The 17,820-nt window shown below is 45.9% G+C and overlaps 1 protein-coding gene and 1 pseudogene across 1 annotated transcript; both read right to left on the bottom strand.

The window, feature by feature from the left end:
* Positions 1-6,567, bottom strand: part of LOC139250539 (zinc finger protein 850-like) — a 180,059-nt pseudogene extending 173,492 nt beyond the window's left edge.
* A 7,251-nt stretch (positions 6,568-13,818) lies between these two features.
* Positions 13,819-14,389, bottom strand: LOC139250538 (zinc finger protein 664-like). The gene has a single exon (XM_070872917.1). The coding sequence runs from the start codon at positions 14,387-14,389 to the stop codon at positions 13,856-13,858; it is 534 nt and encodes a 177-aa protein (XP_070729018.1). The 3' UTR covers positions 13,819-13,855.
* Between the last annotated feature and the right edge of the window lie 3,431 nt (positions 14,390-17,820).

Genomic DNA, 17,820 nt, shown 5'->3' with positions numbered 1-17,820 from the left:
GCATCCCTGATTATAACCTGATTATAATCATACAGCGTGAGCTGGTGCAGGAGGACAATGGCAGTGATGAGGGCAACTGCATTGGACGTCACGATAATCCAGATAGGTGATTGGAGCATGGGCAGGTACAGCAGGAGCGGCGAGGTCGGGGCGAAGGAGTGGTGAAAGATTGCAGAGCGATGTGATCGGAGCCCAGGAGAGCCATGGGTTTGGGGCCCAGAAGAGCCGAGGGCCCAGGTGCAGCACGGGCCAGCCCTCACTGTGATATGTGTGCGCACTAGGTCTGTGCAGCAGAGCTGGTCTCCAGTCATCTTTGTTAATCCTTGCCACTGGACTAAGACCTTGCTCTATCAAGCCCGTGTGGTGGCTGGTGTGCAACGACCACCGCACGTTAAAAAAATCCACGCACAGGCATCTTCCACCCTTCAACATGCAGTTAGGGACCTGGAATATTAGGTCCTTCCTGTAAACTCATCCCTTTTTGGCGTGGAAGCAAGTCATCTTCGATACAAGGGACTGTTGAAGAGTGAGTAGGTCAGGGGTTCTCAAACTTTTTGCTCTGATGCTCCCTCCCATGTTCTAACAATTCCCTGGACCCCCTGTAACAAAACACAAGCATTCATTGTCTGTAAAGTGCTTTGGGACATCCTGAGGACACAGAAGCCGCGATATAAAGACAAGTCTTTTCATTGCAAACCACTGCCCTTTATGCTTTGAAACCAATAGTTATTTGTCGATGAAGTGCGGTAACAGTATTGTGTAAACTCTCCCTGCTTGATTCCCCAGTACAAGAGGCCCAGGCCCCGCATAAGGTGCCTTGTGGCCACTTTCCTTCCAGCTCAGGTGATCTGCTCACCTGACCAAACAGCAGCTCCCAGGCGGAGGCGGGCACTGCACTGATTGCCCCGCCCTCTCGCAACCACCAATCAGAGAGTCGGTAGAGTGCAGTGGGCGGGGCTGATCTTTGATTGACAGTTTGATCTCCAGCTTTGAATTTTGCCGCCACAGTTGGGGGCGGGACTTGGGCCAAGCGGATTGGTTGCTGACCTTTGATTGACATTTGACAGAACCAATCACTGAGGCCTCGGGCTTTCCCGCTCAGTGCCTCCCCCTGAGTGAGCGAGTGGCGGCTGGAGCTGCGGTTCCCACAAATTGCGCCTGCGCACTGCTCCTGTCCCAGTGGGAGAAGCTTGTTCAACGGGCTGGGCTCCCAGGATTGGGACTGGCCCCACCCTCCAATAAACCCCACCCTGGATCATTGGGAATGATCCATCCTCCAATAAACTCCACCCTGGATCATTGGGAATGGTCCACCTCCAATAAACTCCACCCTGGATCATTGGGAATGGTCCACCTCCAATAAACCCCACCCTGGATCATTGGGAATGGTCCATCTCCAATAAACTCCACCCTGGATCATTGGGAATGGTCCACCTCCAATAAACTCCACCCTGGATCATTGGGAATGGTCCACCTCCAATAAACCCCACCCTGGATCATTGGGAATGGTCCATCTCCAATAAACTCCACCCTGGATCATTGGGAATGGTCCACCTCCAATAAACTCCACCCTGGATCATTGGGAATGGTCCACCTCCAATAAACCCCACCCTGGATCATTGGGAATGGTCCATCTCCAATAAACTCCACCCTGGATCATTGGGAATGGTCCACCTCCAATAAACCCCACTCTGGATCATTGGGAATGGCCCCATCGTCCAATAAACTCCACCCTGGATCATTAGGAATGCTCCATCCTCCAATAAACCCCATCCTGGATCATTGGGACTGGTCAATCCTCCAATAAACTCCACCCTGGATCATTGGGACTGACCCCACCCTCCAATAAACCTCACCCTGGATCATTGGGACTGACCCCACCCTCCAATAAACCCCACCCTGGATCATTGGGAATGGTCAATCCTCCAATAAACCTCACCCTGGATCATTGGGAATGGCCCCATCCTCCAATAAACTCCACCCTGGATCATTGGGACTGACCCCACCCTCCAATAAACCCCACCCTGGATCATTGGGAATGGTCAATCCTCCAATAAACCTCACCTTGGATCATTGGGACTGACCCCACCCTCCAATAAACCCCACCCTGGATCATTGGGAATGACCCCACCCTCCAATAAACCCCACCCTGGATCATTGGGACTGACCCCACCCTCCAATAAACCTCAACCTGGATCATTGGGAATGGTCAATCCTCCAATAAACCTCACCTTGGATCATTGGGACTGACCCCACCCTCCAATAAACCCCACCCTGGATCATTGGGACTGACCCCACCCTCCAATAAACCCCACCCTGGATCATTGGGACTGACCCCACCCTCCAATAAACCCCACCCTGGATCATTGGGACTGACCCCACCCTCCAATAAACCCCACCCTGGATCATTGGGACTGACCCCACCCTCCAATAAACCTCAACCTGGATCATTGGGACTGACCCCACCCTCCAATAAACCCCACCCTGGATCATTGGGAATGGTCAATCCTCCAATAAACCCCACCCTGGATCATTGGGAATGGTCCATCTTCTAATAAACCCCACCCTGGACCTGTATGGGGGAAGGGGCAGACAGAGTCAGCAGGGTGGATGAAGATGATGGGAATCTGGATCAAGTGAGTTGGCAGTGAGCGAGGTGCAGCCTTCGACCCATCATGCCCCACACACTTCCCCTGCAGCTGCTCCCACAATGCTCGACCCAGCGCACGGTGTGAGGGCTGCTTGTCACACACAAAGTGCGAAAGACAATTTTTGGCGGACCGCTTGAAAGCTTCTCGCGGACCCGGTTGAGAATCCCTGATTGACAAGATGCACTGCAGCAACTCGCCAAATCTTCTCCAGCAGCACCTCCCAAACAGGTGACCTCTACCAAGGACCAGGACAGCAGGCGCAAGGGAACACCATTACCTGCAAGCTCCCCTCCTAGTTAAACACCATCCTGACTTGGAAATATATCGCCACTCCTTTGTCGTCACTGGGTCAAAATCCTTGAACTCCCTAACAGCACTGTGGGTGTACATTCAGCGCACGCACTGCAGCAGTTCAAGGCGGCGGCTCACCATCATCTTCTCAAGGACAGTTAGGGATGGGCAATAAATGCTGGCCATCCCAGCGACACACACATCTCATGAATGAATGAGAAAAGAGATGCAGAATTGATCTCCCTCTACACTGTCCAATCAAACACTCGTTGGGCAGGTATGGTAAGGTTAATATACAGAGTAAAGCTTCCTCCAGAAAAAGCTCCCTCCAGACTGTCCCATCAAACACCCCCAGATTAGGTGCAGCAGGAATTAGATACAGAGTAAAGCTCCCTCTACATTGTCCCATCAGACACTCCCAGGGCAGGTATAGTATGTCTTAGATACAGAGTAAAGCTCCCTCTATAAGATCCCATCAAACAATATTAGGGCAGGAACAGCCTGGGTAGAGAGTAAAGCTTCCTGTACACTGTCCCATCAAATATTTCCAAGCTGACATATACAGCAAGGGTTAGATTTACACAGTCCCATTAAACATTCCCAGGGCAGGTACAGCACGGGTTAGATATAGAGTAATGCTCCTTCTACACTGTCCCATCAAACACTCCCAGAGCAGATCAGCACGGGTTAGATACAGAGTAAAGCTCCCTCTACACTGTCCCATCAAACACCCCCAGGACAGGTATAGCACGAGTTAGATACAGAATAAATCTCCCTCTACACTGTTCCATTTAACACTCCCAGGACAGGTACAGCAGGGGTTAGATACAGAGTAAAGCCTCCACTACACTGTCCCATCAAACACTCCCAGGACAGGTACATCATGGGTTAAATACAGAGTAAAGCTGCCTCTACACTGTCCCATCAATCACTCACAAGACAGGTACATGCTCATCGCAAAACCCCAGGGAAGGGCAAAGTCAGCGAGCCCATTCTGAAGCCGGTTTGCTGCTCCCTCTGCCCAGCACTGCCTGCACCCCCGGCACACGAAGGTGGAATTTCAGCCTCATTGTTATATGTTTCATTTACAGGCTGGTTCAGTCTGTATATCACTGACAGGCCCTTTTAAATCTGAGTGGCCAGGTTCAAATTTCCCGTAACTCTAATCCCGGAGAGGGCAGAGCTGTGTTTAAATCAAAGAGTCTCCTTGGAGATTCTCAGAGAGAAGGAACTGGTCAGCTTGAAACTCAGAGAAATTAAAAAAAAAAATTTCCAACCAGCAGTTTTTGACCAATATCGGTTTTGACTCCCACAGGGACAGGGAATTCCAGAGTAAGAAGGAACTGGTCACGATTTGAAAGGTATTAAAGAATACAAGAGACTCTTACATTTGGGATCTTTATTATGTTCACTCAAGGAGTTAGACAACAGACTTCCTGCTGTGAATAAGGAGTTGGATTTTTGGTTCGTGATGTATTTACTTGTTCATATTTTGTTAAATACATTTGCTGAGCGGACTTAAATTCAAGACGAGGTTTGCAGGCGTGATGCTCTATTCACACACGAAGGTGATAGGGATGCTGTGGGGCACACACTAAGTCCAGTCGTTGAAAGTGATCAACAAATTGGGTTTTGTGTTTAGTAATCACGGTCATGTTACCTAGACCTTCCCAGGATACCTAGGCGAGGAAAGATAATCTGGAAGCTATGCGGGGCTGGAATTGTCCATGAGAGTAACAAACAAGTTTGAGAACTGAAATAATGTAGAGTTATAAAGGAGAAAAGGCCCAAAATGGAGAGGTCGGTAACAGGATATCAATTAGTCTCCTCTTATCTTGGAGACATTAAATATTGACATGCTCTGTTATTTGAAACATAGAACATAAGAACATAAGAAATAGCAGCATGAATAGGCCATTTGGCCCTCAAGATTGCTCCGCCATTCAGTAAGATCATGGCTGATCTGATCCCACCTCAATGCCGTTTCCCCGCCCGCTCCCCATAACCATTGACTCATTCATCATTCAAAAATCTGTCTATCCCCACCTGATCCAGTCTCCACAGCTTCCTAGGGTAGAGAATTCCAAAGCTTCACGACTCTCAGAGAAGAAAGTCCTCCTAATTTCTGTCTTAAATGGGCAACCCGTTATTCTGAAACTATGCCCCCTAGATCTAGATTCCCCCATGAGGGAAAACATCTTCCCTGCATCTACCCTGTCCAGCCCCCTCAGAATCTTATGTTTCAATAAGATCACCTCTCATTCTTCTAAACTCCAATGAGTACAGGCCCAACCTTCTCAATCTCTCTTCATATGACAACCCCTTTATCTCAGGCATCAACCTCATGAACCTTCTTTGAACTGCCTCCAATGCAACTATATCCTTCCTTAAATAAGGAGACCAAAACTGTACACAGTACTCCAGGTGTGGTCTTACCAATACCCTGTACAGTTGGAGCAAGACTTCTCTGCTTTTATACTCTATCTCCCTTGCAATAAAGGCCAACATTCCATTTGCCTTCCTAATTAGTTGCTGTACCTGCATGCTAACTTCTTGTGTTTCATGTACAAGTACCCCCAGATCCCTCTGTACTGCAGCATTTAGTAATCTCTCCCCATTTAAATAGTAATTTGCTTTTTTATTTTTCCAACCAAAGTGGATAACTTGACATTTTCTCACATTATACTCCATCTGCCAAATTTTTGCCCACTGGCTGAGCCTATCTATATCCCTTTGTAGATTCTTTATGGCCTCCTCACAACATGCTTTCCCATCTATCTTTGTATCATCAGAAAATCTGTCTATGTTATACTTGGTCCCTTCATCCAAGTAATTTATATAAATTGTAAATAGTTGAGGCCCCAGCACTGATCCCTGTGGCACCCCATTAGTTGCAGTTTTCCAGCCTGAAAATGACCCATTTATTCCGACTCTCTGTTTTTTGTTAGTTAATATATTACCACCAACCGCATGATGTTATATGCCAGCCCAGTTATGAACATCAGCAGTAATAAACCGCAACTGACAGAATGAACACGATTCAGTCCTTGATGCGATTAAAAGCAGCAATAACAGCAGAATCCAACCCTGCAGTCACTTGTGAGATCGCTGGTGTCTCAGCAGGTGGGATGACTGAGTGAATCTCTTCCCACACTCAGAGCAGGTGAACGGCCTGTACCCGGTGTGAACTCGCTGGTGTGCCAGCAACTCAGATGACTGAATGAATCTCTTCCCACACTCAGAGCAGGTGAATGGTCTCTCCCCAGTGTGAATTCGCCGGTGTATCAGCAGGCTGGATGACTGAGTGAATTCCTTCCCACACTCAGAGCAGGTGAACGGTCTCTCACCAATGGGAAATCGCTTGTGTCTCAGCAGGGTGGATGAATCAGTGAAATCCTTCCACACTCAGAGCAGGTGAACGGCCTCTCCCCAGTGTGAACTCGCTGGTGTGTTTCCAGTTGGGACGGGTAGTTGAAACGTTTCCCAAAATCCCTACATTTACACGGTTTCTCCCAGTGTGACTGCACTTGTGTCTCTCCAGGTTGGATGATCGGCTGAAGCCTTGTCCACACACACAGCATGTGTACCGTTTCTCCCCACTGTGAATGGTGCTTTTTCCTTCCATGATCAAAGGCCAATGATATTCCGGTTCCGGTGAATCGAGTAACTCTGTCTGAACCTGATGTGATGTTTGGTTTGAGCTGTCATTCTATAAATCCTCCCCTTTTAACACACTGTAAAATAAATTTGAAACAGGACAAAGGGAGGGTGAGAGAGCCCACATAAACACAAAGGCACGGTGTGAAATTGAGTTTAATGAAACTGGCCGGAACTAGAAACAGTGACCATGAAAGCTGATGGATTGTTGTAAAAACCCAACTGGTCACTAATATCCTTCAGGGTAGCGAACCCACCTCCCTTGACAATCCCACATGGGAAATTGTTGGTCCCACTGGGGATTAAACCCAGCAGCTTTTCTCCCCTCTGCACTCTAGCTCAAACTGATGCAACAAACCGACAGAAGGCCAGGGGCCGACTTCCGCATCCAGCGCCCACCCTGACACAGAGCGGCTGGGAATTGCCGGGCCTGCTGTATAAATGCAAGTTGTTGTTTTCCTGTTGTGGAGGAGGCACTGCCCCCAAGATTTGCTGGTGCCAGGCCCAGCGGCTCTGACTCAGGCCTGAGAGCCACACTTGGTGTTGCCCGGGACCCAGCGACTGAGACTCGGGGCCTGTAAATGGGGATGCTAATCCCGGGACTGTACATGGGGATTCTAACCCTGGGACTGTACATGGGGATTCCAACCCTGGGACTGTACATGTGGATTCCAACCCTGGGACTGTACCTGAGGATTCCAACCCTGGGACTGTACGTGGGGATTCCAACCCTCGGACTGTACGTGGGGATTCCAACCCTGGGACTGTATGTGGGAATTCCAACCCTGGGACTGTACATGGGGATTCCAACCCAAGGAGTGAACAGCTCTGGGGCTTCTTAGTTACAATTGTGTGGGACATAAACCGTAAGGTCGGCGCTAAGCAGAGCCTTTAATAGAGATGGTGAGAAATCCGAGATGTTCTATTCTCTCAAAATATCAGACATTTCTTTACCCACTAGGACTGGTTGGAAATATACTGATTTCACTCTTTGTTCCTGCACCAAGATGGCCGCGCATGCGCGTTGTGACTCACTTAATCAAAATGGCGGAGCGTTGAACTTGCCTTCCTGCACAAAGATGGCCATCGTTAACCTGGGCCTGTGAATGGGAGAAAGCACCGAAGCTACAACTGCCGATACTCCCATTATTATTCCAGGCTTGCAGCAGGCACCAGTTGTTTATGAAGCTTGCTCCGCTCCCCGCTGGTCCATTACTCCCCTCCGTTCTGCTCAAAATGATCACTTTTGCGGAACGCAGGTTTCGTGGACTGTTCCGCTATTACACGCGCCGCGCATGCTCCAAACCCAGCCAGGACCCGCGCCTGCGCACTGAGCTCCTGTAGTCTGGGTGCAGCAAACTTTCTCCCGCGGGGAATGCTGGGTAATTGCCCCGCCCTTGAGAGGCTGCATTGGTGAATAAATATGATTTGCTGGGATTGTATTGGGCACTGAACCATGTTCACTCTGGCAGTGATTGTTTGTTTCTGGTGATCTTAATTATCCCTATATCTGAGCTGAAGATTAATATCCTGTATAAATATTGAATAAATCAGCTTGTTTCAAACACAGTGTGTTGAATATTTAATTTCTCCATAATAAGAGTACTCTAATTAATGTTCTGTTACCGACTGTTCCATTTGGGCCTTTTCTTACTCCAGATTATTTCACTTCTCACCCAGTTCATCTTTTACGACATCAAATCCCAAGGTTCTGTTTGAGTATACAGCTTGTGGGTGCCATAGACTGAACTGGTGTGTCTCACTTTACACACATCTGATGTTTCTTTCAACCAACCATAGAAAGAACTATCTTGCTTAAGACTGTAAATCTGTTATTTTGTATATTGTTTAATGCTTTTTGAATGCAGTTACTGCATGTAATAGTCTTTGAAATGTATGCTCTTTGTAATTGTCTTTGCTGATTTTGATAGTTTTGTTGATATAAGTACTTGTTACTAACGTACCTTGCAGTATTTCTTGCAACAAGATAATTGTTTAAATACTTCCATCATCAGGTCTTTAGTTGCCCCACTGATCCCTGTCAACAATCCTTGCTTAGGGGCTGGCGTTTGGGTGCAGGTTTCACGGTTAGTGGCTGTGGTTATTTGTTAGGAATGGGATTAATGGTTAGGGTAGTCAATAGGATATTAGGCACCTGGGAATCCCTGGCCAAAGACCACCATAAGTGGAGGAAGAGCATCCGGGAGGGCAATGAGCACCTTGAATCTCGCCGCCGAGAACGTGCAGAAAACAAGTGCAGACAGCGGAAGGAGCGTGTGGCAAACCAGACTCCCCACCCACCCTTTCCTTCACAACTGTCTGTCCCACCTGTGCCAGCAACTGTAATTCCCGTATTGGACTGTACAGTCACCTGAGAACTCACTTTTAGAGTGGAAGCAAGTCTTCCTCGATTTTGAGAGATTGTCTATGATGATGATGATGAGGCTTAGGAGAAAGTGATTAACTTGGAAAGCATTATTGACAATATAAGTGTCATTGGATGAGCCCTTTTCCATTTTATGCTTTTAACCTCATGCAGATGAGTCTCAAAACAGCCTCATAAACTGTACCTTCTTTCCTGCAAGCCTCATTTCCTCCCTTCCAACACATCTCTACAAATCTCACCGAACATTTAATTAGGGGCATTAGATTTTGGGATTTTGGAACAAGAACAGATAGATACATTTGTTGTGCTGGATACATCCAATTATTAGCCTGTCTGAAAAGTGCTTCTGACAATAACCAATAACCTAATTCGCGCTATTCCTCCTCCCACTGCCTGTGGGAATAGAGCAGATATTTAAATGGACAGGGACTCCCCTTTCTCTGAATATTTAGAGTTAAAGGGACAGTCCAGTTTATCTTGGGGTGTCAGACGACTTCACGAACCGAGCTCCCATTAACAGTCACTCCCTTTGTACTGTGCAGTGATTGTAGAGGTGTCAATTTCAGTGACTTGAGCCTTTCTAAAATGTCTCACTGTTTTTGATTATCCATTGTATAATTGTATAATTTTGTATAATTTGGAAAGACTTCAGAATTGAGCAGTGTGACGAAGATTTCATTTAAGGGTGGAGTAAAATTTGTTTCAAAATATTCTATTCTCATGCACCCCTAACCCCCAAATTTTAGAACAAACTGCAGTACTGACTTGGAAGGTCCCAAGTTCGATCCTAGATCTGGGCTGTTAGTTGATCTCAGCCAAGGCAGCAGTTTACAGCTATAATTGGAACCAGTACCATTGGGCTAAATATGAGATTAAAAAAATCAGCCAGTGCCCCTGCTCTTCATACTGATCCAGTGACCTCAACTGTGTGGATGTCATTGGAGGACAGGATCTGAGGCTGTGTTGCCTGCCACAGTGGAAATCCTGCTGGCACTCACTGAGTCGACTGAGGCACTAGAGCTTAAGTAATGTCTGTGGAATTGCACCCAGTACTTTCTGTACTTTCTGGAAATAATCAATCTCAGATGCTGAAATGACATTTTTAAAAGCCAGCAAAGAACATTGGTTGTAATCTACCAAAATTCCCTGGGTGCTGGGGCAGTCTCAGCAGATTGGAACCCATAAATGTAACACCCTTATCAAAAAAGGAGACAGACAAAAAGCAGGAAACTATGGACCAGTTAGCGTAACAGCTGTCTTTGGGAAAATGCTGGAGTCCATTATTAAGGAAGCAGTAGCGGGACAATTGGAAAATGAAATCATGTTTGACAAATTCTTTGAAGATGTAACGAGCAGGGTGGATAAGGTGGACCCAGTGGATGAGGTGTATTTGGATTTTTAGAAGGCATTCGATAAGATGACACATAAGAGTTTACTGCACAAGATAAAAGCTCAGGGGTTGGGGGTAATATATTCATATGGATAGAGGATTGGCCAACGAATAGAAAACAGAGATTCGGGATAAATGGGTAATTTTCCAGTTGGCAAACAGTGGCTGGTGGGGTGCCGAAGGAATGAGTGCTGGGCTCTTGAATATTTACAATCTATATTAATGATTTGGATGAAGCGACCGAGTATAAAGTAGCCAAGTTTGCTGATGATACAAAGATAGGTGGGAAAACAAATTGTGAGGAGGACATGACAAATCTGCAACTTGATATAGACAGGCTCAGTAAGTGGGCAAAGATTTGGCAGATGAAATATAATGTGGGAAAATGTAAGGTTATCCACTTTGACAGAAAAAATAGAAAAGCAAATTATAATTTAAATGGAGAAAAATTGCAAACTGTTGCAGTACAGAGGGACCTGGGGGTCCTTGTGTATGAAACACAAGAAGTTAGTATGTAGGTATAGCAATAATCAGGAAGGCAAATGGTATGTTGGCCTTTATTGCAAGGGGGATAGAGTATAAAAGCAGAGAAGTCCTGCTACAACTGTATAGGGTATTGGTGAGGCCACACCTAGAGTACTGCATCGAGTTTTGGTCTCTGTATTTAAGGAGGGATATACTTGCATTGAAGGCTATTCAGAGAAGGTTCACTAGGTTGATTCTGGAGATGAGGGGGTTGACTTATGAGGATAAGTTGAGTAGGTTGGGACTATACACACTGGAGTTCAGAAGAATGAGAGGTGATCTTATTGAAACTTATAAGATAATGAAGGGACACAACAAGGTGGATGCAGAGAGGGTATTTCTACTCATAGGGGAAACTAAAACTAGAGGACATAGTCTTAGAATAAGGGGCCACACATTTAAAGCTGAAATGAGGAGAACTCTCAGAGGGTTGTAAATCTATGGAGTTCTTGGCCCCAGAGAGCTGTGGAAGCTCACTCATTGAATATATTTAAGGCGGAGATAGACAGATTTTTGAACGATAAGGGGATAAGTGGCTATGGGGAGCGGACAGAGAAGTGGAGCTCAGTCCATGATCAGATCAGCCATGATCTTATTGAATGGTGCAGTAGGCTCGAGGGGCCAAATGGTCTACTCTTGCTCCTATTTCATATGTTCGTATGAATGTTGATTTTAGACAGTGAGGATGGAGGAAGAGTGTCTAGAATAAGGAATTTACAGGTTAGGAGGGACAGAATGTTGTATAGAATCTAGAATTGCCTGTTCTGAATTTCCATCCTGTACTTACAGTAACAACGTTTGTAACCACCATTTATTTGCAGGGTATTAGAAGGGGAGGATCTGCAGCTGGGAAACTCAAACCAAACATCGTGTCAAGATTTGCCAGATTCCCGGATTGATCAGGATCCCCTGATCATCAGCCTTTGTAAAAACACCAATCACAGCGGGGAGAAACAGGAACATGTTGTGTGTGTGGATACACCTTCAACTAATCGTTCAGCCTGTGAGACTGGTGATCCCACCTGACTCAACACTGGAAATGTGGGGACAGTGGGAATGGATGCTGTTGTGTATATAAAGTGATTCAGTCTCATCTCACCAACTGACATTCGAGGAGTTAGATAACATACTTTCTCCTGTGAATATAGAGCTGGTTTATTGGCCCGTGATGTGTTTACTTGTTCATCTTGGTGACTCTAAATCTGTGCTAATTATTTGATGTGATCGGTTTACTTGTACATATTTTTATACATTTGTTGAGTGGATTCAAATTTAAATTGAAACCAGGTTTGCAGGTATGATGCTGAAGGCCTACTCCTGCTCCTATTTATTTTTCTTATATTCTTTTGTCCTTCCCATCCACTCCATCTGGGACCCTCATAATTTCATACACCTCAATTAAGTTGACCCTCAGCCTCCTCTATCCCAAAGAAAATAACATCAGCCCATCCAAACTTTCCTCAGATAAAATTCTTCAGTCCAGCTAACATTCTCATAAATCTCCTCTGCACCCTCTCCAGTGCAATCATATATTTCCTTTAATGTGGTGACCAGAACTGTGTGATTACTGTAGCTGTGGCCTAACTAGTGTTTTACATAGTTCTAGCATAACCTCCAGAGGGAGGTGGGAGTCTGGAACTTACTGCCTGAAAGAGTAGTAGAGGCAGAAACCCTCATCACATTTACCAAATTACTTGGATATGCACTGGAAGTGCCGTAACCTACAGGGCTATGGACCAAGAGCTGGAAAGTGGGATTAGGTTGGATAGCTCTTTTTCGGCTGCACAGACACGATGGGCCAAATGGCCTCCTTCTGTGTTGCAAACTGCTATCACTCCATGACACCAATCTCCTCCTGTCTGATATAAACCAACCATCATCATCATAGGCAGTCCCTCGAAGTCGAGGATGAATTGCTTCCACATTAAAAATGAGGTCTCAGATGTCTGTTAAGTCCAATGCGGGAGCTACAGTTTCTGTTGCAGGATGGACAGACGTTGGTTGAAAGTACGTTGGTTGAAGTGCCAGTTTGTTGAAGTGCTTGGGTTGTCGTGCGCTCCTTCCATCGTATGCGCTTGGTCTCTGCTTGCTTCAGCTGAAGAGACTTGAAGTGTTCGATGCCTTCACAGATTATTCTCTTCCACTTTGAGCAATCTTGCACCAGGGAATCGCAGGTGTCGGTGGGAATGTGGAACTTCTATAAGGAGGCCTCGAGGCTCACCTTGAAGCATTTCCCCTGCCCCCTTGGGGCTCGCTTGCCGTGTTGAAGATTCGAGCAGAGCGCTTGCTCTGGGAGTCTCGTATCGGGCATATGGATTATGTGGGTACATCAGGTACAACAAGTAATCAGGAAGGTAAATGGAATGCTGGCCTTTATTGCAAGGGGGATGGAGTATAAAAGTAGGGAAGTCCTGCTACAACTGTACAGGGCGTTAGTAAGACCACACCTGAAGTACTGCACACAGTTTTGGTCTGGACTTGTCTCCATTCCCATGCCGAGGGGATTGCTACACCAGACGGGAGGGGCATGGATTCCCCACCAATTCCCATTCCCCTTCTTTCTGGTGGATAATGGAGGGGCCACTGTGTGTAATGTACAAATCAGTAAGATTTGTCAGCAAGCTCTTTCTAATTGGAGATTTTATTCAGTGGAAACTTTTACACGATTGTAGATTTTGAACAAAAACAATTTAGCATTGTAGTAAAAGTTCATAATTTTATTGCAAACTAAATTTCTGTTGAGAGTCACTGAATTAAAGTGAAGAATAACACACAGCGTTTCGTAAATGGACACTGCAACCCCGAGAACACAATCAGCAATATATCCAGAATATTAAAGTCCAGCCCAGTTATAGGGTTATTATCGGCAGAAACAAACCCCAACTGTCATAATGAACATGGTTCATTTGGGATGTGACAAACAGCAGCAATAACAGCAGAATCCAATCCCTGCAGTCACTTGTGAAGTCGCTGGTGTTTCAGCAGGTTGTATGACCGAGTGAATCGTTTCCCACACTCAGAGCAGGTGAACAGCCTCTCTTCAGTGTGAACTCGCTGGTGTTTCAGCAGGTTGGATGACCAAGTGAATTCCTTCCCACACACTGAGCAGGTGAATAGTCTCTCCCCAGTGTGAACTCGCTGGGGTGTCAGCAGGTTGGATGACTGAGTGAATCCCTTCCCACACTTAGAGCAGGTGAACGGCCTCTCCCCAGTGTGAACTCGCTGGTGTGTCAGCAGGGTAGATGACTGAGTGAATCCCTTTGCACAGTGAGAGCAGATGAACGGTCTCTCCCCAGTGTGAACTCGCTGATGAGTTACAAGGTGGGATGAACAAGTGAATCCCTTCCCACACACGGGGCAAGTGAACGGCCTCTCCCCAGTGTGATTGCGTCGATGAATTTCCAGCGCAGACGGTGACCTGAATATCTTCCCACAGTCACCACATTTCCACGGTTTCTCCGTGGTGTGGGTATCCCTGTGATTCTCCATGGTTGGACGATCAGGTGAAGCCTCGCCCACACACACAACACGTTTACAGTTTCTCCGCGCTTTGAACGGTGCGATGTTTTTTAAGGCTGTGTAACTAGTTAAAGCTCTTTCCACAGGCAGTACACTGGAACACTCTCACTCGGGTGTGTGTGTCTTGGTGCTTTTCCACACACACTGATATTTGAAATTTATTCCCACAGCAGAACAGGCAAACATTTCTCCTTCCACTTTCAAAGGCCGATGATATTCAGGTCCTGATGAATCGATTGACTCCGTCAGATCTTGACGTGATGTTTGGTTTGTGTTTCCTGTCTAAAAATCTCCCCTTCTAATTCGCTGTAAAAGGAGATAACAAAACTCATCACTGTCCGCACAAGACACAAATTCAGAATAGACACATCTAGTTTTCATGGAACATTCTTTCCTCTCTTGTTCTTCCAAAGCTGTAAATCCCTGTCCCACACATTGTCCCTCCTGCTGTGCTGAAATCCAAATCAACACACATTTCTAGACTGTTTCTCCTCCACTCCCAGTTTTCACCACCAATTCTGACTGGATTCAGTTCTGCACTCACTGGTTCCCTTCTCTTTCCTCCCCTGAAGGTGCTGACTCTGGCTGGTTTCAGTGCTACACTCACTGGCTCCTCTCCCTCTCCTCTGCAGAAGGTGCTGACTCTGGCTGGGTTCAGTTGTACACACACCAGTTTCTCTCCAATATGTGTCCCATGTGCCCAATCTCTCTGTGCGAACCTCGACAGTGAGTGCCGACAGTCTATTCCACTGTTCTCACCTGACGCCTCACACATGCATTTTCCAGCAGGGTCACTGGACCCTCATCCCAATTGCTCAGTGGGTAAAGGTGACACCCAGTGTGATTGAGTCATATTAACAGGATGGACTCAGGTTTAATCCTGTCTGCATATCCTCCTTCTAATTCCCTTTAAAAGGAGTTTACACAAGTTATCATTGTAAGCAGGAACATATGAACAGGAATAGACCATTCAGCTGATCAGTATCTTAACTCTGTCTACCTGCCTTGGTTCCATCACTCTTAATACACCCGCCTAAGAAAATCTATCTATCTCAGTTTTGGAATTTTCAAGTGGCTCACAGCCTATGTTTTATGGGGAACAGAGTTCCAAATTTCCACTACCTTTTAAGAACAGAAGAATGTGAGCAGGAGTAGGCCATACAGCCCCTCGAGCCTGCTGCGTCATTCAATAAGATCAAGGCTGATCTTGTACTTCAGCTCCATTTTAGCGCACTATCCTTGTATCCCTTGATTCCTTTGATTCCAAACAGCTCTCTGTCTCAGCCCGGAATATACTCAGCATCCACAGTCCTCTGAGGTAGAGAATTCCAAAGATTCACAACCCTCTGAGTACAGAAAGTTGTCCTCATCTCAGTCCTAAATGGCCGACCCCTTATTCTGAGACTCTGATCCCTAGTTCTGGGCTCTCGAGCCAAGACAAACAGCTGCTCAGCATTAGTGTGAGGAAGTCTTCCTGACATTTGCCCTGAATGGCCTGGCTCTGATTTTAAGGTTGTGCCCCCTTGTTGTGGACTCCTTCACCAGAGGAAATAGTTTCTCTCCATCCACCCTATCAACTCCTTTAATCATCTTAAACACCTCAATTAGATCATCCCTTAATCTTCTATATTCAAGGGAATGCAAGCCTAGTCTGTGCAACCTGTTCTCATAATTTTAACAGGATTAATAAATGATCTCTGAGTAAAGGATCCTCTTGGAAAGAGTGACCATAACATGGTAGAATTTCAAATTCAGTTGGAGGGTGAGGAAGTTGGATTTCAAACCAGTGTCCATAGCTGAAATAAAGGAGACTACAAAGGTATGAAGGCAAAGTTGGCTAAAGTGGACTGGGAAAATAGATTTAAAGTGTAAGACGGTTGATGAGCAGTGCCCAGACTTTTAAGGAGATATTTCATATCTCTCAACACAAATATATTCTAATGAGAAGGAAAGACTTGAAGAAAAGGGATAACCTTCCGTGGCTAACTGAGGAAATGAAGGATGGTATCAAATTGAAAACAATGGCATACAAAGTGGCCAAGATTAGTGGGAGGCCAGAGGATTGGGAAATTTTTAAAAACCAGCAAAGAACGACCAAAAAAATAATAAAGAGAGAGTAGATAGATTATGAAAGTAAACTAGCAAGAAATATAAAAACAGATAGCAAGAGTTTCTACAGGTACATAAAAAGGAAGAGAGTGGCTAAAGTAAATGTTGGTCCCTTAGAGGATGAGACTGGGGAATTAATAATGGGGAACATGGAAATGGCAGAGACTTTGAACAAATATTTTGTGTCGGTCTTCATGGTAGAAGACACTAAAAACATCCCAATAATGGAAGATCAAGGGGCTATAGAGAGGGAGGAACTTAAAAAACAATCACTGTCATTAAAGAAGAAGTATTCTGTAAAATAATAGGACTAAAGGCGGACAAGTCTCCTGGACCTGATGGCTTGCATCCTAGGGTCTAAAAAGAATTGGCTGCAGAGATAGTGGATGCATTGGTTGTAATCTACCAAAATTCCCTGGATTCTATGGAGGTCCCAACGGATTGGAAAATCGCAAATGTAACGCCCCTATTTAAAAAAAGAGGCAGATAGAAAGCAGGAAACTATAGACTAACATCTGTCATTGGGAAAATGCTGGAGTCCATTATTAAGGAAGCAGTAGTAGGACATTTGGAAAAGCATAATTCAGTCAAGCAGCATGGTTTCATGGAAGGTAAATCATGTTTGACAAATTTGGTGGAGTTCTTTGAGGATGTAACGAGCAGGGTGGATAAGGGGGAAGCAGTGGATGTGGTGTATTTGGATTTCCAGAAGTCCACGGGGTTAGGGTTAATGAATAGCTTGGATAGAGGATTGGCTAATGAACAGAAAACAGAGTAAGGATAAATCGGTCATTTTCCAGTTGGCAAACAGTAACTAGTGGAGTGCCACAGGGATCGGTGCTGGGGCCTCAACTATTTACAATCTGTATTAATGATTTGGATGAAGGGACCGAGTGTAATGTAGCCAAGTTTGCTGATGATACAACCATTCAGTGACAACCTTGACCCTTGCACCAGGGAGGCAACATACCAACCCTGGAGTCACGTCTGCAGCTGCAGAAGCGCCTGCCTGTTCCCCTAACTAATGAATCCCCTATCACTATTGCTCTTCCACTCTTCTTCCTTCCCTCCTGTGCAGCTGAGCCACCCATGGTGCTGTGGACTTGGCGCTAACTACACTCCCCAGAGCAACCATCGCGCTCACCAGTATCCAGAACTGAAAAGCGGTTAGCGAGTCAGTGAAATCTTGCCCTACCTGTCTAGTCCTCCTTTTCTGTCTGGCAGTCTCCAATTCCCTCTATGCCTGCACACATTTAAGCTGTGGGATGACCACCTCCTGAACCGTGCTATCC

Source organism: Pristiophorus japonicus, unplaced genomic scaffold, assembly GCF_044704955.1.
Source record: "Pristiophorus japonicus isolate sPriJap1 unplaced genomic scaffold, sPriJap1.hap1 HAP1_SCAFFOLD_387, whole genome shotgun sequence".
Lineage (NCBI taxonomy): Eukaryota > Metazoa > Chordata > Chondrichthyes > Pristiophoridae > Pristiophorus > Pristiophorus japonicus.
This window is presented reverse-complemented; position numbering and strand designations above follow the sequence as displayed.